The following is a 25326-nucleotide window of genomic DNA, read 5'->3' as shown; positions in this document are numbered from 1 at the left end:
ATTGGCGGTCGCTGCACCTCGATCTTTCCGGGGTTTCCCCGTCTGGTCGGTGTGTCTGCGGAGCTGTGCGGTAAATGAGAGCGGGAAAGGACGCCCCGGTCAGGTAAGTCTGTGCTGGCTGGGGTGCTCCCTGGCCTCGATCGGCGAGCTGCTAGTGTCCGGCTAAAGATCTCGGGGTCAGGTAGGCGACACGGCAGGCCAGGAAAGGGGTGGGCGGCAGCGCGCGCATGGAACGCCGGCCTGAGCTGGGCGTGGTGGGGGGCTGGGCCCGCGAGCCCGGAGAGCGCAACCTCGCTGCACGTGCGCTCCTCCTGCGGGGTCGGATCCTCAGCCGTAAGCCCCCGGGGGCGGGGACGCAGAGTGTCGCCGCTGTGCCTGAACACAGGAGCGTTTTCCTAAGCCTGACCCTGAAGGCCCCACCTAGGACTTGGCAGTGGCCAAACTGCAGGCCTTGGATTTCCCACGTTAAAATGAAGGTCGTGTAGCCTGGCCAAGTGGCGCGTTCCCATAATCCCAGTACTCAAGAGGCTGAGGCGGGAGGATCATGAGTTCAGAGCTTGCCTCAGCAACATAAAGGCGCTAAGCAACTCAGTGAGACCGTATCTCTAAATAAAATACATAATAGGGGCTGGGGATGTGGCTCAGTGGTCCAGTGCCCCTGAGTTCAATCCCTGGTACCAAAAAAAAAAAAAAAAAAAAACAGTGGAAGTTAGAGCTGGGATGGTGTCCTGTGCGTAACCAGACCCAGAGATCTGACCAGCAGGAGGGGTGGAACCCTAGTTCCACCACCAGTTGTGACTTTCAGAGTATGTTACTTAATCCTCGAACCCTGGCTTCCTTAATGTAGGGTTAAAAACACTAATTCTGCCAGGTATGGTGGCATTCCTGTAATACTAGCAATTTGGGAGGCTGATGCAGGAGCCCATTCATTCTCAAAATGAAATGGGATGAGGTTGTAACTCTGTAGTAGAAGTTCCTCAGGACCAAAGGGGCAAGGGGGACACAACCCAGGGTGGGCATTAATACAAAGCCTGCCACCTGAATATTTATTATAAATTTTTTTAAAAAATATTTATTTATTTAGTTTTCGGCAGACACAACATCTTTGTATGTGGTGCTGAGGATCGAACCCGGGCCGCACACATGTCAGTCGAGCGTGCTACCGCTTGAGCCACATCCCCAGCCCTATTATAAATTTTTTAATAGAAAACTTTTTTAAAGTTTTTTTTTTCCCTCACTAAACAGAACTCTACACTGAATTGTCTGCATTTTTGTTTCTCTCTTATCCTTCTGCACTTGTCAACTTTTTTTTTTTTTTTTTTTTTTTGATACCAGCGCTTGAACCTAAGGATGCTTAATCACTGAGCCACATCCCCAGCCCATGTTTTTTAATAGTTATTTAGAGGCCCCTTTGGTACTGAGTTGAGTTGCTTAGGGCCTCCTTGAGTTGCTGATGCTGATTTTGAAATCCTCCTGCCTTAGCCTCCTGAGCCACTGGGATTACAGATGTGCGCTACTGCACTCAGCTCAACTTACTTTTTTGGGGAGAGGACTGGGAATTGAACTGAGGGGCACTCAACCACTTAGCCACATCATCAGCGCTATTTTGTATATTATTTAGAGACAGGGTCTCACTGAGTTGTGTAGCACTTCACACACACCCCTCCCATTGCTGAAGCTGGCTTTGAACTCCTGATCCTCCTGTCTCAGCCTTCTGAACAGCTGGGATAGATATCCACCTTTAAAAGAAAATTTTGGCACATGTCTTGAGAGGCTGAGGTAGGAGGAATCCAGGTTTGAGGCTAGGCAGCTGTGAATCTGTCTCAAAATAAAAATAAAAGAGGATAGGAGATGTGGCTCTGTGGTAAAGTGCTCCAGGGGTTAAATCCCCAGTGACCTCCACACACACATGCACACAACAAGGGAAGGAAAGAAAAGACAGATTAATTCTTTACCCTCTTGAATGGTTCTGGCATCTTTGTAGAATACCAAGTAGCACTAGATATATGGTTTTATTTTGTGTTTTTCAGTTCTGTTCCCTTGATCTGCATTTCTTTCTGCCAATATCAGTGTCTTGATTAATTTTGTAGGAAGTTTGAACTTGGAAAGCATGAATCCCTTGACATTATTCCTTTTCAAAGTCATTTTGGTTATTCTGGTCCTTTGAGTTCCCATAGGAACTTTAGGAGCAGCTTATCTGTTTCTGAAAAAAAATAAAATGCGATTGCATTTTAATAGAGATTGCAGCAAGTCTGTAATTTCTTTCCCTGATGTTTTATGATTTTCAAAGTAAAAGTCATGCATTTTCTTAAATATATTCCTAAATACTTCATTCTTTTTGATGGTATTATAAATGTAACTTTTCTTTACCTTCATTCTGGATTGTTTATTGATAGTGAATGTTAATTGATTTTTTTTTTTTTTTTTTTTTTTTTTGTGATGCTGGGGATTGAATCCAATGCCTTGGACATGGCTAGGCAAGTGCACTTACCCCTGAGCTATATCCTTGATTTTTTTTTTTTTTTTTCCTTTTAATATTGATCTTGTGGCCTGCAGCTTTACTGAACTTGTTGATTAGCGCCAGTTAGTTTTGTGGCAGATTCTTTAGGATTGTCTGTAGGATTATGTTACTGCAAAGATACTTCCTTTGTTGTTTGTTTGCTTTTTATTTCTGTGAGAGTGGGGAGAGCAGACATCTTTGTCTTATTCCTGATATCAGGGAAAGCTTTCATTCTTCCATGGTTAATGATGTTAGCTGTGAAGCTTTTGTGGACACTGTGTCAGGTTGAGAAAGTTCCCTCTGTTTCTACTTTGTTGAGTGTTTTTATCATGAAAGGGTGTTGGATTTTGCCCAGTGCTTTTTCTGCTTCAATTGAGAAAAATCATATGGGATTTTTCTCCATCTTCTATTAATTTGGTGTTTTATATTGATTGATTTTTATAGGTTGACCAGCCTAATATTCCTGGGGTAAATCTCATGTGGTTATGGTGTATAATGCTTTTAATGTTTTGTTTTTTTTTTTTAATTTGCTCTAATTAGTTATGCAAGACATTAGAATGCATTTTGACACATTGTATACAGATGGAGCACAATTTCTCTACCTCTGGCTGAAGAGGGTGCCATAAATAGGGTAATCATGTCTGTCTCATTCCACCCTCCTTCCCATCCCCACACCCCCCCCCCCCCCCCTCCCCTCCCCTCACCCCCCTCCCCTCCCTCCCCCCCCCTCACTCCCCTCCCCTCCCTCCCCCTCCCCTCCTCCCCTCCCCTCCCCCTCCCCTCCCCCACTCCCCTCCCCTCCCATTACTCCCCTGTGCACAGTCCAAAGTTCTTTCATTGTCTCCCCACCACCCATATAATCCTTTTTATTTGATCCTGGATTTGTTTTACCAGCATTTTATTGAGGATTTTTGTTGATGCATTCATAAGGCATATTGATCTATAGTTTTCCGATGTTTTTGTTTGGAATCAGGATAATACCAGCCTTATAAGATGATCTGGAAATTGTAGTGAATATCTTTCTTCTATGTGACCTTTTTTTTTTTTTTTGAGATGGGATCTTTGTGTGTTGCCCAAGCTGGCCTCCATTTCCTGGGCGCAAGCAGTCCTCCCATCTCAGCCTCCAGCCTCCCAAATGGCTGGGACTAAGGGCTCCGACTGCCACACCCTGATAACTTTTACAGTCTTTTGAATTTTTTTTTTTAGAAGTGATTCCGAGAGGGCTGGGGATGTGGCTCAAGCGGTAGCGCACTCACCTGGCATTCATGCAGCCCAGTTTCGATCCTCAGCACCACATACAAACAAAGATGTTGTGTCCGCCGAAAACTAAAAAATAAATATTAAAAAATTCTCTCTCTTTCTCTAAAAAAAAAAAAATATTAAAAAATTCTAAAAAAAAAAAAAAAGAAGTGATTCCCAGAAGGAAGAAGGCATGTACATTTATAAGTTACTTTATAAATATTGCCTAATCATGTTCCAAAATGTCAAATCGGGTTTATGTATTTTTTGAGATTTCTTTGCGGGATAGCAGTCTCTGAGAACTGATTCTTCATACCTTGAAGAATTTAAAAGATTTTCTGAAAGGCAAAGCCAGGCTCAGCCTTTTGCAACACACCCAACTTTATAGTGTGTACCGCGCAGAGCAGGGTTTCATTCAGTTTTCATTATTGATTGTTACTGAATGCTTCCTGCCCAGACAGGACTTCTCAATTTCCCACTGATTTGGACCAGGTAATTTTTCTGTTTGGCAGTACTAGGGATTGAACCCAGGGTGTTCTATCACTGAGCTACATCCCCAGCCCATTTCTATTTTTTTGAGATAAGGTCTCACTGAATTGCCAAGGCTGGCCTCAGACTTGCAATCCTCCTGCCTCTGCCTCCCAAGTGGCTGGGATTGCACTTGTGAGCCACCACCCACAGCTTTGTTCAGATCACTGTATTGATCTTGCCCATAACATCAGTGCATGCTATCGTTAGCCCGCCTTATTCTCTTGGAGTGCCTGAGTTGGTGATTTAGAAACATTCTCCCTGACCAAAAGCTGTACTTGCAGTAATTTTATTATCTTTTGTGTCCTTGTGATGTGCAGCCCCTGTGAAGGATAACAGTGTAGGAGGTGTGGTCCTGTCTTCTGAGGGATGAGGTCAAGTCTTGAACTCACCAGCATATTTTCTAAACTGTTTCCACATTAGTGCTGAAGTAAAAGAAACTAGAGACGTTTATGTACAGACTGAACACCCTAAAGAAACATTGATCTTTTAAAGGAATTGGTAATAGTAATAAACTTCATGTCAGTAAGGCTTATTTTTCTTCTTAACACTGACCATATATCTTTCCCCTCCTGGGCACAGCACCTTTCAGCTTGAAACTTAACTGATAATAGACACAACTGTATTCTTTGGGGTGTAATTGATTATAGGTAAACCCACACATGTGGAGTTCATTGTTTGGGAAATGATCATACTTTTGGCCTGGAGCGGCCAGTGATGTTATTTACAGAAAAGAGAAACAGTCAAGGGGCTGGGGCTGGGGCTCAGTGGCAGAACACTTTCCTCACACATGTGAGGTGCTGGGTTCGATCCTCAGCACCACATAAAAATATATAACTAAATATATTGTGTCCATCTACAATTAAAAAAATGTTAAGAAATAAAAAGAGGGCTGGGGTTGTGGCTCAGTGGTAAGAGTGCTTGCTTAGCATGTGTGAGGTACTGGGTTTGATTCTCGGCACCGCATATAAATAAATAAAAGTCCAGTGACAACTAAAAAATAAAAAAATTAAAAAAAAAGAGAGAAACAGTCTGGGGAGCTAGGGTCTAGGGAGCAAGCATAGGTTTCTTGTGCGCAGGTGCTGGTGATTGACCCCAGGGCCTCACACATGGCAAGCGAATTCTCTGTTGACCCTGTTGACTGCCGCATCTGTGGAAATAGACAGGAGGCAACAGCCAAGGAGCTTGATGCTTAGGGCCCCTCGGGGCTGGAGGCGAGCCTGTGTCTGGGGATGAGATGGTGTTACGTGTGCAAAGAGGAGGATCTAGGACAGAGCAGTGGAAATGACAGGGTAGTGACCCAAGAGAAACCAATGAAGGATGAGTTTGACAAGGAAAAGGAGAAAGACACTGCAGCAAAGGAAGAGTGAAATTTGTGGGGTCACAGGTGGCAGCAAGTCCGGCTGAGGAGAGCAGGTGATCATTAGCTAAGAACTCAGCAAGAGCATTTTAGCAGAAAGGTGAGATGGGGGAGGCCCAGCCGCAGCAGGCTGAGGAATGGTGGGAAATGAAGACATGGAATTTGTGCATGTAGGTCACTTCCATTCCTTTGGGACTTGAGATAGAGCGTGTACAAATGAAAAACCTGGGCATGTTTACGAGCCAAGTTAAGGAGATGGAGACTTTAAGCAGGCGTCTGCAGAGTCCCTGGGGAGGGATAAGATCGATAGCCAGGTGGGATGAGTGTGCCTGGAAAAATGCCAGGACACACACCTGTTTGTGTGTGAGGGACAATGTTAGGAATTAGTACAGGCAGGCATCTGTGAAGTGGAGAGAAGTTAGGGACATCACGCCTTGCACCATCTCTTCCCTGGGCTGGGGACCTGTGTTCTCCCTTGAGGGTGGTGGGAAGGGACTTGGGGAGTGTGCCAGAAACAGCCCTTTACAGGGAAGGCTTTGTGTGGCAGCTTTGGTGTAACCACTCTGAGCCTGAAGGTACTGCCAAGAAGCAAGGAGGAAATGCTCACTCCCAGGTGCCGTCTTCTCTCTCGTAGGAACAGAAATGAGTAAAAGCAGCTGGCAGAGCAGGAGAAGACCTGGGAGAAGAGGCCGCCAGCAGAACCCTTGGCTTCGACAGCATTCTAGCCAGAGGCAAGTGCGGGGCTGGGGAACTGTCTGTGCCCATTGCCGCTCTGGCTTGTCCAGCACACTGTGTCCCACATGCAAATGTCTCTGGGTTCCCCCCCAAAATGAGTCTAGGTGGAGCCTGAGGAGAGCGGTGCTTCTCACAGGCTTCTGGGTGGGTGATGTCTACTGCTCAGCCCTCCACCCTGAGGAGTCAGGAAGTATGGCCAATCTTTCTTACCAGAGTGACTGTGGTTTCTGGCCAGAGCATTAGCCATAGGTCATAGGTAGACATTATCTGACGTAACTGGAGACCTGCTACTCCATTTTGGAAATTATTCTTTTTCTTTTGGCCAAAGGAAATAATCTGTGGAAACCTATGACATAAATATATAGAAAATATAGTGCTTAAGATATATAAGTGTATAAAGAATAATTTAGTGAACACCGTGTAACCACCAGCTTAGAAAATAAAACTCAGACTATACCAAATTGAAAGCCCAGCATGAACATTTTCCACATTCTGTTTATTTTCTTGCATGAAAGAAATACAAACAACGGCATACTCCCACCTGCCCCAGGAGAGGTCGTCCCTGCAATCAAGGGTGGCTTCTGTGACTCCTGGCCACTGCAAGTCCTATACAGCCCTCGGTTTTGCAAATGTCTGTCGATTTCAAAGTCTTCCACATTTAGCTTCTCACAAGGGAATGTGTAGTTGTCTGGCTCTGAGTAGGCCCACAGCACACAATGGGTCTCGTGGGGTGTAAATCCTCACCCTGGACCCATATTGTAGAAAGATTAGGACCATGCCCAATGTTTGTCTGTTTTGTGAGGAGAGCCATGGATATGTTTGGGGGCCCCAGGCCCTCCCACAAGAGCACAGCATGCAGCACAGTGTGATCTGTGCGAGGCCCAGCCCAGCCATGGCAGCATAGCAGGGCTTGGAAACTTGCTGGGAACTGCCACCTGCTCTCCATGTGGAAAGACTGGAGCAGCAGTCCTTGGACGAGAAGCATAAACTCACGACACTTAATCCTTCCTCCTCCTGCTGCCTCAGGAAACTCTGAGCCAGAGAAGGGGGACTAAATAATTTTCCCTGAAACTTTGCATAGCCTGGTATTTTGGGGAGATTTATGTTGCATTCCTTCATCCTAGTTTTGCAGTTTCTTTCACTTTTAGACTGTATAGTGGGCAGAAGTTCTTGATTTTAAAGTAGATTTTGTTGAGACTCTAAAATAGGGTCTTTTGTTTATCACTATATCCTTCAGCCTATAATTGCCACAGAAGCCGCTTGTGGCTTTACAAATCCAGTGTTTTAGCCAGGACTTGGTCTCAGGATTACTAAGCACGTTACCTCTATTTCCCAAGCCCCAGTTTTTCCATCTATAAGGTTGGCTGGCTGGTCAGGTAAAATTTAAAAATGAAATTCACCTGGTTTGGCACTACTGTTAAGCTGACAAAATGAGCCCAGTTGGCAAAGGTTTCTGTTCTTTTTTTCATCTGGAAAATTCCAGAAGACCTCAGAAAGTGCTGAAGTTGAGACAAAAAGAAGGAATTACCATGACATACATCCCCTTTTTAAAACCGGAAAGAGTTATAAACCCAAACCTGGCCCTTATTTTGGAGTATGTAGGGAGTTAGTACTCCCCCAAGTCATCAGAAAGGTTGGGGGTAAAGGCTGAAGAGCTGCTTGAACAATACCCAGTCAGAATCGTTGGAAACTCAGCCTTTCACACACGTCTGTCAGCAGGTACGCCACAGAGGTGCCCCAGGACCTGCAGGACTCCGACTATGAGGATGGCGAGGTCGCGTCAACGTCAGCCTCATCCAGCACGACTGGGGCTTCTTCAGTGCCAGGTGAGCAGGCTGCTATGTAGGACTTCTGGCCCAGCCTGGGGAAAGGAAAGCTCATGCTGCCTTGTCTGTTGCTGTCTGTCCTGTCCGCCCTTCCTTCCAGCCAAGGATGTGTGTCTGTGTCTCTTCACTTGCGTGGGAACCACAGCCCATTCCTAACTTGGAGGAAATTCTAGGAACAAATTGAAACCTTTAAGGAAGGAACTGGGCTTGTCAGGAACAGTGACCTTAGGACAGATGGTCTCCCCCAGGACTGAACTCAGCCCATGATAGAAACAGACAGCTGAGAAGGGTGGGGGACAAGCCCCTAGGCTCCTTACCAGGTGGGTCAGTTCATAGCATTTTAAGTTGGTGAGTTTGTTTATTCATTCATTCATTCATTCATTTTTGCTCAAGATCTGCCAGGTTATTACTTTGACCCTGAAAAGAAACGCTACTTCCGCTTGCTGCCTGGGCACAACAACTGCAACCCCCTCACGAAGGAGAGCATCCGGCAAAAGGAAATGGAAAGCAAAAGACTGAAGCTGCTAGAAGAGGATGAGCAGAGAAAGGTGGGTTCTGCACCCCTGCCCCCCCGCCCCCCCCCCCCCCCCCCCCCCCCCCCCCGGCCCCTGCAACATCTGTCTGTGGCTGAAGGAGGCCCTAACACCAGGCATAGACACTTCGGGGGAGGAGGGCCCTGGATTTTCCCTGACAGGGAAATGATGAAGAGAATAAGAACAGCCAACAATCTCCTGCCCCCCACTTCCTGTTTGTTCATCAGTGGTTCTAACATGTCCTTCCTTGGGAGACTCTTGGGAAACTGCATGATAGAATTTCAGTGATGTAGTTTAAATAGACAGTGCAGGATTTTGATGGGTATGATTTGGATGCCACAGGCAATCGTTTTTTTAGATGGACACAATACCTCCATTTTATTTATTTATTTATTTTTAAAATTTTAGTTGTAGTTTGACACAATACCTTCATTTTATTTACTTATTTTTATGTGGTGTTGGGGATCGAACCCAGGGCCTCACACGTGCTAGGCGAGCGCTCTACCACTGAGCCACAACCCCAGCACCGCCACAGGCAGTCTTGAAGACAGGTCTAGATGCTGGGATATTTTGTTAGTGTGGGGCCAGTGGCAGGGAAAATGCTTGGCCTCTGGGTTCTCCCGGGGTGCACAGTGCATGACTCAAAGCTGAGTGTCTGGTCCACTCTGTATCCACCAGCACAGTGGCTTCATCTCTCCAGATGTAAGTTGACAGGGCTTGGACAGAGATGTGGTGCAGACTCTGTCACCCATACAAGCCTTCCAGTGCTGATATTTCCCCTTGTCAAGGAGAAGAGATTTCAAAGGACACCGTCAAACTTTTACGCATCTAATTTTTGCCCAAAAACCTGTTTTCTTCATTGTATCTATGGAACTAAAATTCTTTTATTCTATACACAAATAAATCTTCACTGAAAATTTTTTTTTTCCTTAGAAAGTAGCCAGAATGGGATTTAATGCATCTTCTTTCCTACAAAAAAGCCGTCTGGGTTTCCTCAATGTCACCAGTTATTGCCGGTAAGATAATGCCTCATTGTTGTTTTCTCAGTGAATGTTCTTTCCCATTTCTTTCTTCCATGGTTCAAGAATCCAGTCAGGGGAGAACGTGTGCTGCTCTGTGAAGACGCTTCACAGTTGAGAGCTCTAGTTTACAGAGCGAGGGAGAGAGACCCTTGCAGGATGCCAGGAGGAGAGGGAATTTAGACAGAAATGACTCAGGATGTTCACTCTGTGATCCTTGTGGCAGCTTTATTCCTGTGAGAGTTCTGCTTCCTTCTCTTCCTCTTCTAATGAGGGGTTACCAGAAATGGATTTTTAAATGCATACATGTGTGGTGGCTGGGTGCTGTGGTGCACACCTGTAATCCCAGCTAGTTGAGAGGTTAAAGCAGGAGGATCACATTTTCAAAGCCAGCCTCAGAGACTTACTGGGACTCCATCTCAAAATAAAATTTCAAAAAAGGCCTGGGGGTATATATAGCTCAGTAATAGAGCACTTATCTAGCATTCACAGGGCCCTGTTCCATCCCCAGGATTGTTTTAAAAACAAACAAATTTGGGATGCCTGATGTAATTCTAACTAAAACTCATGAGATAGGCTGAAACATGCCTCCCATTACCTGAGAAATGGAGGCTCAGTGGAGAGGTTTGCTCCAGGTAGAGCTAGAAAGACAGGATCTGCCTGACTCTAGCACCCAAGCACAGAAGCCCTGCATTCTGCTGCCTGCTGCTGGTGTTTGAGGGGGCTCACTGGGGCAGTCCCCTTACCTTGGAGAAGAGGCCCCTTCAGTGAACTACTGTGGTACCTTTTGGAGAGTATGGGACAGGGCGAGCTTCCTGTATTTCCTCCTGAGAGCAAAAGAGATAAAGGCCTGTTAGAAAGATCCCTTCTATGTGAAGTGGAGAATGGCCATGCTTTGGAGGGAGGAGGGAACAGGAAAGTAGATGGGCAACCTGGCCTCCTCTTGGTCACCCTTTGCCCTTCAGCTTCTTATTCATCTCTTACTCTTAGGTACATTCTCATTATTACAAGAGAATGAATTATACTAGATGATCTAAAAATAAATCCCTTAGGTTCTAACTTTCTTTGAATCCAAGGAGGTCTACCCAGTATTTTGTTTGCATTTTCCTGAGTGAAAACTAAAATTCAGATTATCAGGAACCTTACTCAGCTCCATGGCTGAAATAATACGAAGAAGTAGGCAGAAAGAACAGAAGTCCCCAATCTTCCTTATTTATTTATTCATTTGTTCATTCATTCATTCATTCATTTATTTTGAGATAGAGTCTAGTCTGGTTTCAAGCTCCTGGACTCTCTCCTTAGCCTCCCAAATAGCTGGGACTGCAGGTGTGCCCCACCATACCTGGTTCCCCAAGTCTTCAGGGATGGCTAGCTGTGGCACCCACACTCTCCTTACACTTCCATTTGCCTTTGTAGTTTAGCCCACGAGCTGCGAGTGAGCTGCATGGAGAGGAAAAAGGTCCAGGTTCAGAGTTCAGATCCCTCTGCTTTGGCGAGCGACCGGTTTAACCTCATCCTGGTGAGTGGGGAGGAGATGTCTCAGGATGCCAGGTATGGCTGCCTCTGGACACTTCACGGCTTAGTACTGGTGGTCTTCAAGCCTGATTGTGTAGAAGCCAGTTGCTATGAGAGCAGGTGGTGTCCTCTGTGTGTTATGACTTGAACCTACCGGCTCACCTCCCTGGGAGCAGACGCTGAGGGGGCTGGGCAGGCTGTGCTGGGGCCATCACCAGCCTTCTTCAGCCCTGTCATTTGACATAGGGCCTGGGCCCAACCACACATTGACTTAAAAATCCTTATGAAGGGCTGGGGTTGTGGCTTAGCAGTAGGGCGCTCACCTAGCACATGCAAGGTCCTGGGTTCGATCTTCAGCACCACATAAAAACAAATAAATAAAATAAAGGTATCAAGAAATTATATTAAAAAAAAAAGTTTGGGGAAAAATCCCTACAAAATAATTTCTCCCTGGCTATGTTGTGTGTGCAATTGAAAAGGTACATGGTGGAACAGGGACTTCTAACCCCTGATACAGTAGGACAAGGTTTGGAGGCCAAAAGTGAAGTTCTAGTATGCAAAAGAGTATGACTCCCTTTCTCAGCATCCCTGATGTTAGTGACCAGGGCCTGCAGGTCTGTGTCCCTGGGCCTATAGATCAGCACCCCTCCATTACATCATTTGTAGGGAGTGGAAGGTTTCCTTTGCTTTTAATTGGGCCTGGGCTGGAAGCCAGAGCCAGCTGCTGGAGTCCAGGGGCCCCAGGATATATTGGCAGAGAGAAAGCAAATAAGGGAGCCCCACTGATCCATGGGCCTCAAGAGAGCATGGCCTGCCTGGGAAGCCCGTCCTTCCTGAGAACTTGGGAGAAGGAGAGGAGAAGCAGTGATCTGGCGGCAGGGCTGGAGGCTAACACCTTGAGATTGACCCTTAAGGTTGATGCTGAGTCCTCCTCCCCCAGGGCACCTTGAGAGCAAAAGACCTGCCCACACCTAGGGGGTGTGGAACAGGGCCCACATTCTCAACTGTGACGTCATCTTTTGTATTTGTAGCTATAATTTGAACTCGATCAGAATGGTTTTTTTGCACTGGTTTCCCCTCCAGAGCTCCTTCTGCAGGGTAAGCCAGGGAGGGGTATGAAGGTGATTGGCGTGGAGTCTGGTGCCCGTTATTAGCCTGAGCACCTCATGCTGGGTTTCGCCTTATTCAGCTGGGGATAGATCTTCCTCATCACCCTGTGACACAGGTGACTGGCAGCAAGTGTGACCAGAAAGGCAGTTTGCCACCCAGAGAGCACTTTTTCAGATCACATTCTAGTCACTGGAGTGGTTCAGGCAGGGATATAACTCTTCTTCCCAAGTCAACTGGCAGAGTGCTGGGCATGGCACCCCACACCCGTTACCTGCTAAGCGCGCGTTCTCCCGCACAGCTGCTCTGCCAGCCCCTGCAGCATTGCTTTTTCTTGCTGGTGATCATAGTGTATTGTAATAAGGAATGGAATTTTGTATCATTCTTTATCCATAAATGGTTATAACTAGCATTTTCCATGGTTCCATGGCTTTCATGACTGCCCTGTGGTTATTTTCCTCTGGTCTGACACTGGAACTCTTCAGGCTCAATTCTGAGCAGGGTAGGTGACTGCAGACCTCAGGCTTCTGTCCATGCCCCCTCCTGCCATCCACATCTGTGCTCCTAAGTGACTGACCAGACCCTGGGAGCTTTGCTCAGAGATTGCTACACTGAGCAGAAGGAAGATAGGCCATGTCCACAGTTGCTCCTAGAGAGGAGCTGTCTGTCACCTGGGGACATGTACTCCCTGGAGGCCAGGAGGTCACTTGCAGCCCATCCCCTCCTGTAGGCAGATACCAACAGTGATCGGCTCTTCACAGTGAACGATGTCAAGGTTGGAGGCTCCAAGTATGGCATCATCAGCCTGCAGGGTCTGAACACCCCCACGCCCAAGGTGAACATGCACGAAAACCTCTACTTTACCAACCGGAAGGTAGGTCCTCTGTCTCTTCAGCCTTCTAGCCACTTTGCCTTTGGGCCAGGGGCACTGCAGTGGTTGGCCAGATTCAGAGATGACATATGACTTTTGAAGAAGGGAAGGCACAGTTGCCTCATTTTCCCAAGGGACAAATAGCTTGTTAGTTCCTGAGAACCAATAGGGAGTAGAGGGGACCCAGGAGTTTCTTTTTTTTTTTTTTTTTTTTTTTTTAATTTTTTAATACTTATTTATTAGTTTTCGGCAGACACAACATCTTTGTTTGTATGTGGTGCTGAGGATCGAACCCAGGCCGCAGGCATGCCAGGCGAGCGCGCTACCGCTTGAGCCACATCCCAGCCCCTCAGGAGTTTCTGTGTTGGAAGAAAAAATCAGTTGAGCTGGTTGGGATGGGCTTGAGGCAGCACTGGTGTAAGGACACTCCCTGCAGGAGGGTCGGGAGTTGGTCTAAAGTAGCAGAGTTGCTGGGATGAGGGCTGCATGACTGTGGCCAGCACTGGGATTGAAATAAATATAAAGCTTTTTCGCTGTCCCGGGCAACCTTTAGATTGCAGTGATGTTGTACCTCTTCAGAGAAGCTGTAACTTCCGGTTCAGTTAGAACGTGAGCCATGGTATGCATACAAATTGAAAATCGCTTCTGGGTTAAGTAAGGCAAGGTATACTTTTAGAGTTAGGTTTGTCCCCTGCCACTGGAGAGAATGTGGTCCTGGCCCAGAGGGGATGCCAGATACCTCAGGGTGGGACCCGTGCTGACACAAAGGGACTGAGGCCTTTCTGGCGGCCTCCAGGCCCAACAGGGCTAGGAGCTCTCTCCTGTCCTCAGAATGCTTGTTCCAACCCATTTTAAGAGGAGTGATATCTTTCTGAAGAAAGAAGTCATAAGTCTGTGTCTCCACAAGTTATTCTAGAAGAAAGCCTTTTCTGTGAGCTGGCAGACAAACCAGTCTTTCCATCCTGCTTTCTTGCCAGGTGAATTCTGTGTGCTGGGCCTCGCTGAACCACTTGGATTCCCACATTCTGTATCCTTTGCCAGGGGAAGAGGTTTGTCGGGCATCTGTGCCCTGTGTGGACCTGAACATCTGTGGACTTTGTGAGATGACAACTTAGTGCAGGGGGCTGGGGAGTTCTGCACTCATGTCTCACCCTTCAGAGGAAAACAGGACACTTAGGTAGATGGTCAGAATTCCCATGGAGCACAGAGAAGCCAGTCGTTGAGCTCCTATTAACATGGGATGATATTGATGTCCCTGGCAGACACTGTTCTGGAACTCCACATGGAGGTGGTGGAAGTAGGTTGGAAACCAGTCAATCTGGCTCCAGAGGCCACTTACTCCACCTCTGCTGTGTGGCTGTAGGTTCTGGAGTCATTGGACACACTCAGCATCCGTGTCAGTACCTCATGGGAGAAATAAAACAGAAAGCAAACCTGGGGAAGGAGCCCCCAGGCCTCTTTAGGTGAAGGAAGGAAGCATTGGTTAATAGGGGCACAGGGGAGGGGAGGATGACCTAGGGATTGCCTCCTCTAGAACACTCCCCACTCAAGCTACTGCCTCCCCTGAGAGCTGGCAGGGCTTCTTTGCCAGGAGCATATGGTACAGAGTTATGTCTGGGCCTTCCTCTGGGACCACTGGAGGCTCTTGGTGCTATAAAGGACTTAAGTTTACCTTGCTCGTGCCACATACGCATCACCCAATCAGAGGGCTGAGGTGTTGATCTGGTTGCTTTGCAAATGGTTACATTTTTTAATGACTTAGGTATGCCTGCACATTTAGCAAAATCTGCTAAAGCCAAAGCCACATGTTGGTGGAGTGTGTTCTTGGGTCACGCCCATAATGAAGGAGTTGGGTTTTGGGGGCTTTTTTTGGTACCTGCAGTGAACCCAGGGATGTTCAACCACTGAATATAATCCCAGTCTTTTAAAATATTTTATTTTGAGACAGGGTCTTGCCAAGCTGTTTAGGCCCTTCCTAAATTGCTGAGATGGCTTTAAACCTGTGATCCTCCTGCTTCAGCCTCCCAAGCCAGTGGGATTACAGGTGTTCGCCGTCATTCCCAGCCACCAATGAGTTCTTAAACCTGTGAGCTGTCATTGCACTTAACACCAGCTTCATGAGTCGTCATGAAATTAACATTAGTTAATGTCTGTGAATGTGCTTAGGAGAGCTTCTGCCCATCATTGGTCCTCACCACATGAAAACTGAATCAGAATCTCTTTTTTTTTTTCAATTTGCTTCTTGGCACTACATTTTGAAGGATTTTAAAAGCTGAAGTACATTAATGATCTGAGTATAAATTTTATGTAAGGCACAAAACTGTGTGGTTTTTTGTTCGGTTTTGTTTTTGGTATGGGGGGTTGAACTCGGGATAGTCGAGCTCTGAGCCACATCCCCAGCCTTATTTTGTATTTTATTTAAAGAAAGGATCTCATTGAGTTGCTTAGCACCTCACTTTTGCTGAGGCTGGCTTTGAACTAGCACTCCTTCTGCCTCAGCCTCCTGAGCCACTGGGATTACAGGTGCTCGCCACTGCGCCTGGCACAAAACTATGTGTTTCTATGAACTGCAGTTTTATGTGGCTGTTGTTTGCTGGAGCTCAAGAGGGGTGGTGAGACCACCTGTTTTTTTGTTTTTTTTTTTTTTTTGGTGCTGGGGATTGAACCCAGGGCCTTGTGCATGCAAGGCAAGCACTCTACCAAATGAGCTATATCCCTAGCCCTCCACCTTTATTTCACTGATCTAACTGGAGGATAGGAGATGCCATTCTTTGCAGAGAGAAAGCAAGGTAGTGGTACTCAGGTTTCTCTGTGGGCCAAGGAAGGATAAAACTCCATAAAATTGGGTCTGTTGCAGCTTGAGCAGTGGCTTGATACCTGTTGGTCATTCCAGGTCATCTTCAGCTTTTTTACTGAAGATTTTTTTGTGTATTTCTCCCAGGATTCACAAAAATTTCTTCCTTCACAAAAATGGCACCTTGTTCAGATCTTCACTCTGCATTTCTTCCCCCACTGGCTTAACCTGAGATCAATTAAGAGTAAACCTATTGAGCTGGGTCTGTGGCTCAGAGGTAGAGCACTTGTCTACCATGTGTGAGGCACTGGGTTCTATCCTCAGCATCACATAAAAGTAAAATAGAGACATTGTATCCACCTATAACTAATATATGTATATATATATATATATATATTTTTTTTTTTTTAAAGAGTAAACCTAAAGTACTGACCCCAGTACATAGTTACAAAGTTTGAGTGTAACCTGGGATTCAGCCACAGTAACTTGAAAGTGCACATGGGTAAGAACTTCCTGTTTCCCCACCCTCCCAGCCCAGGAGCAAAAGGTTTATTTAGAAAGGAATTGAGCTATCCAGTGTCAATTCTCTCATTTGTGGTTTTAGCAGCTTGGATATACTAGAAACATAATATGGAGATTACCACCAAAGGCCATATGCCACATATACATCACACATTCAGATGGTTGAGATGTTGACCTGGTTACTTTGCAGATGTTTACATTTTTCAATGATTTAGGTTTGCGTGCACATTCAATGAACATCTGCTGAGCATCTACACTCCCTTCATAAGGTTACAGGCAGCTCAGTGGGTAATGAGTCTGTGAAGGCATTATATGGGGCAGGGATGCAAGAATTGCCCACACAGATGCCACACGGGAAAGAGGGGACGGAGTTCCCAGCCGAAGGATAAATCAGGAAGGGGTTTGGTGCTTTGGGCAGCAGGTTGCCATCCCATGGGTGTTTGCCTAAGTTGGACCTTCCAAGATGGAATCTTCAGGACATGGGGTGCCCCTAGAGGACTGTGATTGTGGGGATTCCTCTTGTAGCAATGTGAAAGCATAGGCTGGCGAGGGTGAGACCTCAGGTGGAGACTGTTGCTAGACTTTACAAGAATGGCAGTGAGGGCATGAACTTCAGCAGCAGGCATGGAAGAGAGGCCACGAGCCAAAGAAAAACTTACTAGCTGAGTTGGTCACATCTGAAGGTGCCAGGATGGAACTGCAAGAGAGGCCAAGAAAAGGAGTGTGCCATTACAAGTTGGCTGTGTGGTCATAGGACAGGACTAGAATGCTTCAGGATGATCATCAAATCAGTGTAGGTGAACCCAGGAGACAATGGAGATTGGAAAGTTGGTGTGGATATTCTGTGTGGTGCTTGGTTTTAAAAGCATGAACGGCGTGATATTATCCATGGACAAATAGCATGTGCATGGAAGTATTAGAGCATGGCCTACAAGAACTCCTTCCACTCTGAGAAGAGTGATTCCCAGGGTGGGAGAGAAAAAGCGGACTGGGGAGGGGTCAAAGAGGGCTTTTTTTTTTTTTTTTTAATGTACTCTGATTTTCAAATTATACATTTTAACATTTTATTTATATGGGTTTTTATGTGGTGCTGAAGATCGAACCCAGTGCCTCGCCCATGCTGGGCAAGCGCTCTACCACTAAGCTACTACCCCAGCACCCCACACAAACTTTTTTTTCTCTATATCTGTGTATTTTATTCCTTTAAGAAAGTCTAAAGCTAGATGTGGAATATGTAAACATGTTAGATCTGCCTGATGGGTGTCTGTCCTACTTTGTCTTATAATTTTTTGAAGGGTGCTGATGGCCGTCCTCCCAGAGGAGAGCCTTGTATTGTCCTTAACAGCTTTTTCCAGGCTGTGTCTCATGGGACTCGCAGAGACGCCAGGCTGTGCCACTCTGCTTCCAGCGTCATTGTTCGCAGGTAGTCACCCAGGTACGGGGATCCTTTTCTTTGAAAGAAACCAGAGCTCTTGGGGATGTCTCTGTCCTCTGTCTTCTAGGAGCTGCATGGGATGTGGCGGGGGCGGTGTGAGCCAGAGGCTGGGTGAGCCCGGATTGGAGCATGGGTAGGTGCACTGTGCAGCACCATGAGAGTAATGAGTCTGTCCCAGGTTCAGTACTAGGCATATTTATAATGTTTCCTGCTTTTTATCCATTGTGGGTCACTTCAGTAGCCCAAGCAGAGTTAAAGTGTGTGTGACCAGTGTGAAACAGCAAACCTGTGGTTTGGGCTGCCTGTACTGATCATTCAGAAGACATTTATTAAGCTTCTGCTGTATGGCAGGGATACTGCCTGTGTTCTGGCTGAAGGCATTCTGACTGCTCCTCGCAGCACTGTGGACATGAAGTTTTCAGCCGTTCGGAGAACTTGGGTCAATGAGACATGCTCAGCCACTGAGAGGGCAGGCTTTGGCAGACCTGGCACGAATCCCAGCCTGCCCCTTGCCCACTTGAACAGATGGCCTGACCTCTGGGAATTGGTGACAATTCCCCATCAGGTTCGTGAGGGTCAGTTGAGGCCACGTGTGGTTAGCCAGAGCCTGGCCTTCCGTTGTACAGTGGCAGGAGTGTCCTGTCACCATTTTACAGATGAGAAAACTGAGGCAAAGAGAGAGTGGAATTTGTCTTATAAAACTTATTTTTAGCCTTAGAAGTCAGGATAGCAGTTCCCTCGGGGAAGGAGTTGGGGTGAGAGGTTGGCACCCAGGAAAGGACATGAGGGAGCATCTGGGTACTGGAATGTTTTGTTTCTCAACCTGGGTGGTGAGCATGTGGCTGTATTCATTTTGTGATAATTTGTGTTTTATCAGAGCAAATGTTTACCTTTAAAATATTTCACCTGAGCACACATTTTATAGCATGAGCCAAGTTTGAAACCACCTTCTCTGTGACACCACGCGACTTCCCTGACAGCTGTTAAGACTGTGCACTCCATAGTCTGAACTGTAAAGAAGGACCCCTTGAGCAGTTGCCCAGCTTAGTCTCTTTTTCTGTTGCCACAAAACCCATAAAAGGATCATCGTATAGACCCTTGGTCTGTTTTCTGTTGCTATAACTAAACGCCACAGACTGGGTGATTTTTAAAAAATAGAGGTTTGTGGAGCTCATCGTTCTGGAGGCTGGCACCAGCATCTGACGAGGGTCTCCTTGCTGCATCATAACATGGTGGAGTGTTTCACATGGTGAAAGAGCTAAATCTGCTAGCTTGGGTTCTTTTCCTCACAGATCCACTAATCCCATCATGGTAGCTTCATCTTCCTGATTTATCTAGTTACCTCCCAGCCCCACCTCCAAATGCCATCAGCTGTGAGGAGAACATTTCCAAATATTAATTTAGGAGAACATACTCAAACCATGGCAGTCCCTCTGGAGCAGCTTTTCCCAGTGGCTTCCTGGATCGGTGGTCACTGGCCTGGCGGCATGGAGGGATCTTTGGGTCCAGAGGGCAGCCATGCCTTACATTTTATGCCCCCCAACAGGTACAGACCGGCCTGGCATGCTCTGCAGTTTCCGGATCCCTGGTGCCTGGTCCTGTGCATGGTCCCTGAATATCCAGGCAAATAACTGCTTTAGTACTGGTGAGTTCCGGCTGCCTCCCCCAGTGCCCTGAGTGGGGGAGTGCACTTCAAACCCCATCCAGCAGTCCCTCTCCCTAGAGTGCCAGGGACTCTTGTCTCATCAACCCTTTTCCGTCTTTGCCAGGTTTGTCTCGGCGGGTGCTGTTGACCAACGTGGTGACAGGACACCGGCAGACATATGGGACCAACAGTGATGTCTTGGCCCAGCAGTTTGCTGTCATGGTTGGTTGGATTGGAAAGAGTGTCACAGGAAGTTTTCCCCACAGCCCAAAGTTTGCTGGGAGTTGGATTCCCTGGTGTAGCATCTCGTCCTTCCTCTGTTACAGGGGGAAAAAGAGTGTCAGAAAGGATTAATGGGTTACTATGTGACTGTTTCTGAGCCGAGGGAAAGTTGGCTGATCCACAAAGGCCTGCCTAAGCTGGCTTTAATCAACTTCCTGTTTAAAAGAATTGTTAGCAGTTCTTGACTATTTGGATTAGCCAGCAGGACAAATCATTTTCAAAATGTTGGGGCTGGGGATGTAGTTCATTCAGTGAGTAGAGCACTTACCTAGCATTTATAAGGTCCTGGGTTCCATCCCCAGCACCTCAGAAATAAAATGTGTAAATTCATACTGATTCTTAGCACTTAACTAGTTTCATATACAGTTTTCAAGTTATATATTTAAAAATGAAAATTTAAGCTGGGCACAGTGTCACACATCTGTAATCCTAGCAGCTTGGAAGGCTGAGTCAGGAGGATCTCAAGTTCAAAGCCAGCCTTTTGGCAACTTAGTGAGGCCTAATGAACTTAGCAAAACCCTGTCTCAAAGTAAAAAATAAAAAGGGCTGGGATATGGCTCAGTGGTTGAATGCTCCTGGGTTCAATTGCTGATTCAAAGTCCCAGTGACTCTAAAGGCTGAGGCAGTAGAATCACAAGTTCAAGGCCAGCCTCAGCAAGTTAACAAGGCCCCAGTAACTTAGCAAGATCCTGTCTCAGTATAAAAAGGGCTGAGGATTCTGCTCAGTGGTTACTGTTATTTCGAAGACTTTCCCTGTCAAAAGTGCCGGGCACAGGGGTGCACTCCTATAATCCCAGCAGCTTGGGAGGCTGAGACAGGAGGATTGCAAGTTCAAAGCCAGTCTCAGAGAAAAGCAAGGAACCAAACAACTCAGTGAGACCCTGTCTCTAAATAAAAAATACAAAATAATAATAATAATAGGACTGGGGATGTGGCTCAGTGGTTGTTCCTCTGAGTTCATCCCCTGGTACCCAAGGAGAAAAAATGTGCAATCCTTATTTAAAGAGAAGGGAGTCTGCTGACCTGCTGTAAGCAGTAAGTATAGAGTTGGCCATTCAGACCTCCCCAGCCTTCTGCCCTCTCATGGGGACCACACACCTCACCTGATCTCCACTTTCTACTCCATGCTCCTTGCCTTACTTTCTTGCCAAAGACCTTGTTGGGAACAGTGTACTATCACCTAAGGGGACCGTGGGACCACCTCCAAGCACCTGTGGGCTTCTCACAAGGACACTAGAGGAACATGGGGTCCAGTTCTTCTGCATTCTCACTGACCCAACTTTGCCACACCAGGGGCTGGGTTGGGGCGGGGAGAGAAAGGAAGACACGCCCTTCCCAGTCTCAGGGAGAGGTGTGTACAGCGGGTACTGAGCGGTCCCTCTCTCCACAGACTCCTTTGCTATTTAATGGTTCTCGTTCTGGAGAGATCTTTGCCATTGATCTGCGTTCTCGAAGTCAAGGCAAGGGCTGGAAAGCCACGCGCCTGTTCCATGACTCAGCAGTGACCTCTATGCAAATCCTCCAGGAAGAGCAATGTCTGATGGCATCAGACATGGCAGGAAAGGTAGGGGAACTCTGACATCCTGAAGCCCCAGGGGCTTCTGGCCCGTAACCCTGCCACACCAAGGGGTTCCAGGACACCAGGCAGGGAGAAGTTATAGGCTCTCCGGTGGGGAGTTCCTTTACTGCCCTCATGACCTTAGTCTGGCTTAGAAGTGAGAAAGAATCTTTGGTCATGTGACTTTGGTGGCTCAGGAGTTAGAGGTGCCGATCCTCATAACCTGAAGAGGCCACTGGAAACAACCTCGTGCTTCTTCCCACAGATCAAGCTGTGGGACCTGAGGACCACCAAATGTATAAGACAGTACGAGGGTCACGTGAATGAGTATGCCTACCTGCCCCTGCACGTACACGAGGAAGAAGGAATCGTGGTGGCAGGTAGGTACTCGGAGGAGGGGAGATTCCATCTCATCAGTATGTTAAGCAACAGAAAAGGGAAGTAAATCAAAACCAGAATTGCCTAATGAGGACTGCGGAAAGTAGGACAGGGACTGGAGGGGAGGTGGCGGCGCTGGGTGTTAGTAAGCAGCAGTTTAAACCGCCAGCATATGGACAGTGCCCTTGTCAGTGGGCAGACATCACTGTGATGGGCAGGTGAGGTGCAGCAAGACGGCAGCTGGAGGACCTGGGTTAGGGTGCAAGTCTGCTCATCAGGTCAGCGTATCCATCATGCAGTTTTGTCTGAAAACTTATTCCCATTCTTTCTAGTAGTGCCCTTTAACACCTTCCAGAATCAGTAGAATAGAAGCAGCTGTCTAGCTACCAAACAACTGTTCCTATAAGTACTTATTTCCCCTAAAACTTACTGTGACTAAGCAGTATCACTTTGTTAGAATTTTCTTATTATTCTCATCAACATCAACACTTACCTTTCTTTTTTTTAATATTTTTTTAGTTGTTGATAGACCTTTATTTTATTTATTTATACCTGGTACTGAGAATGGAACCCAGTGCCTCACATATGCCAGGCAAGTGCGTTACCACTGAGTCCCAGCCCCAGCCCTTACCTTTCTGTAAGTTTTCATCTCAAAAGATTTTTCTGTGTGCTGGGTAACAGGGAAGAGCCAATTTTGTTTTGTTTGGCTTTGTTTTGCAGTACTAGGGGTTGAACCCAAGGGTGATGTACCACAGAAACATCCCTAGCTCTTTTTTTGTTTGTTTTTGAGACAGTATCTTGCTAAATTGTCCAGGCTGACCTCAAGCTTGCAACCCTCCTACCTCAGCCTCTTGGGTTAAAGGAATCACAGGCATATGCCATGGTGCCCGCCATGAGCTAAACATTTAGAGAGAGACAGGTACAGGTAGGCCACTAACTGCAATGTAAACTGCACCCCGAGTTCATCCTTGACTGAGATGGCATCTATGGTCTTAGAGACTTGAGTGGTTGGTATGAAACCCGTGGCAACCAAAGGTCCACCCTCCTCCTCCTGATTTCCAGAAACATGATACATGTCTTGGCTGCCATAACCACTGTGTTAGTGTCAGATTGCGTAGAACTTAGAGCCCTGAAGACTTTAACCTGGATTATGAACTTGAACTGTTCAACTAGAAAAAACTCAGGAAAGAGCTATCATCTGGTTTGTCCCCAGGATGTAATGAAGTTGAGATCTTCCTGGCTAGCATTTCATAAAAAGGAAACCAGATTCCTTTCATAGACCAGGTGGGCTGGGCTCCCACTTGACCAGCCTCTGACACAAAGAGAAGCAGAATCCCCTCCTGAGAGCCAGGGTGCCTGCCGAGCCAGTGCAGCTAATCATGTTGAATACCTGCAAAATGGTTCTAGAGCACCATGGTGACTCATGATTTTGATATTAAAAAATACATACTAGGGGCCCGAGGTTGTAATAGAGCGCTGGCCTAGCACGTGTGAGGTGCTGGGTTCAATTCTCAGTACTACATTAAAAAACTAAAATAAAGGTATTGTGTCCAACTACAACTAAAAAAGGAATTTAAAAAAATACATACTAGAAGTAGAAATACATTCCATTAACACGTTTGTGTTTGGGTTCATATAAAATCACATTTGGTCCTGGTAAATCATGAGGAACTGGGATGTACCTGTAGGTAAGCTTATCCTTGCATTCTCTTGCTAACCTGCAGTGTGTCTTCTCTGTCTCTCAGTGGGCCAGGACTGCTACACAAGAATCTGGAGCCTCCATGATGCCCACCTGCTCAGAACCATACCTTCCCCATATCCCACCTCCAAGGCCGACATCCCCAGTGTGGCCTTCTCTTCTCGGCTTGGAGGCTCCCAGGGAGCACCAGGGCTGCTCATGGCTGTCCGGCAGGATCTTTACTGTTTCTCCTACAGCTGATTCTGTAGGGATCCGCCTGCAAAAGTGTGGATTTGAATTAAAAGGAGTAAAGAGTACTTTATTTCCACTGCTGATGAAGGCTGACTTTTTTTTTTTTTTTTCCTCTTTTTGCTCCTGTCTTCTAATGAGGGCATTTCAAATGATGCTGTGCACACAAATTACATCCTTCATCCTTCTGGCTGCTAGGGGCAAGGTGCTAGGTGTTCCATATGAATACACTAATAAAGTTGTTACAGTGAAATTGTGGGCATACAGAGCTTGAAAGTCCTTTTCATAAAATAAAAGGTACCTACATCCTCTTCTTGTTGAAAGCCTTTAAATAGTTAGTTCCCTTTGGTCTTAAGGACTAAAGGAGATGGGTAGTAACTAAATTAGAGCTGCTGCTTTTACCAAAAGCCCTGTGGAGAAGCCCAGTGATGAGATTGGTGAATATGTGTAGTCAGTGCCTGGGGTCTCAGGAATACCTGAGTGTCCTTGAAAAAGCCAACAGGGTTGGAAAGGAAAAGCCAGGTCATGTCTTCAAGTCTCATCATTAAACGTGATATCATTAAATATGGCCCGTTCAGTAGATCTCTTGAGATTTTCCTTTTGTTAGCACTCATGCATTGGAAGGGAACATGGATCTCTTTAAATGCTAGTTTTAAAGAGTCCTTAAAGTGCCTTTATTGAAACACCTTCCAGAATGTAGGGGATAGCAGCTTCTATTTTTGTTATAGCAACTTGAATGTCAGATTCAAGGACCCAAGGTCAAAGAAGATCCATTTTGACTTTTTGTGATTTCAGAGCTGTACTTTGTGAAATGTTCATACAGTGTTAAGAAGCCTTTCTACCAACCAATAAAGTAGGAAGAACTATGGTGTGGATGATACTTCTGATGACTGAGAGCTTGAGCTGCTGCAGCAGCAATTTAGCCTCAATGAAGTCTCAGTTTTGTTTTTTTGGGGGGGTGCTGGGGATTGAACCCAGGGCCTGTGCATGCAAGGCAAGCACTCTACCAACTAAGCTATATCCCCAGCCCTCTAAGATCCTGGATAAGAGAAGAAACAGCTGAGACCAACTTTAGTAACTGTGCTGGAGAGCTGCCCTCTGCCCTCGGGCCCATCTGGCCTTCAAATGCATGCCTCAGGAGACTGACCTCCGAACTAGAGGGCTCCCTGAACCCCAGAGGCAGGGCAGGTCAATGAATGGGAAGAATCAGCAGGAATGCAAAGGGCAAGAGGACATCAAGTGGGCTTGTTCATTCCCTGGCTCCCTTCCTGTTGGACTGTGGGGTGGTTGTGACCAAAGGCCACAGCTTCATTTGGAACATAGCTCTTATCCTCTTGAACGTTCCATGTACTTCCTGCCAGAAGCCTCATACAGCTTACAAAGAACCAAAATCCAGAAAATGGGTGAGAATATCAGACTGGTTATGTAATAGTTGAACTATAGGTTGTAATATTTTTAGTGTCTCACATTTTATAAGGAACTTATCCCTAATTGATTTGATCCTTATAATAACCTAGAAAGGAGGCAGGAAGAAAAATAGTAGTAATATAAA

At 46.4% G+C, this 25326-nt stretch overlaps 1 protein-coding gene across 5 annotated transcripts; it reads left to right on the top strand.

Moving 5' to 3' along the window:
- Positions 1-23858, top strand: Dcaf4 (DDB1 and CUL4 associated factor 4). Of its 5 annotated transcripts, none has more exons than XM_046440967.1 (14): positions 1-103; positions 6262-6358; positions 8082-8188; positions 8582-8736; positions 9655-9737; positions 11157-11259; positions 13093-13236; positions 14211-14260; positions 17905-17984; positions 19531-19629; positions 19754-19851; positions 21302-21475; positions 21735-21849; positions 23593-23858. In XM_046440967.1, exons 2-14 carry the CDS (start codon positions 6270-6272, stop codon positions 23784-23786), a joined length of 1491 nt encoding a protein of 496 aa, XP_046296923.1. In that variant the 5' UTR covers positions 1-103; positions 6262-6269; the 3' UTR covers positions 23787-23858. The 5 variants fall into 5 exon arrangements, with proteins under 5 accessions (XP_046296923.1, XP_046296925.1, XP_046296921.1 ...); XM_046440969.1 differs by having other exon boundaries at positions 8079-8188; positions 17905-17972; XM_046440965.1 differs by having other exon boundaries at positions 8079-8188.
- Positions 23859-25326: the final 1468 nt, after the last annotated feature.

Source organism: Marmota monax, unplaced genomic scaffold (assembly GCF_021218885.2).
Source record: "Marmota monax isolate L192 unplaced genomic scaffold, Marmota_monax_Labrador192_F-V1.1 WCK01_AAM20220418_F8-fsc00017, whole genome shotgun sequence".
Lineage (NCBI taxonomy): Eukaryota > Metazoa > Chordata > Mammalia > Rodentia > Sciuridae > Marmota > Marmota monax.
Note: the sequence above shows the minus strand (reverse complement) of the source record. Positions and strands in the feature narration are given on the sequence as shown.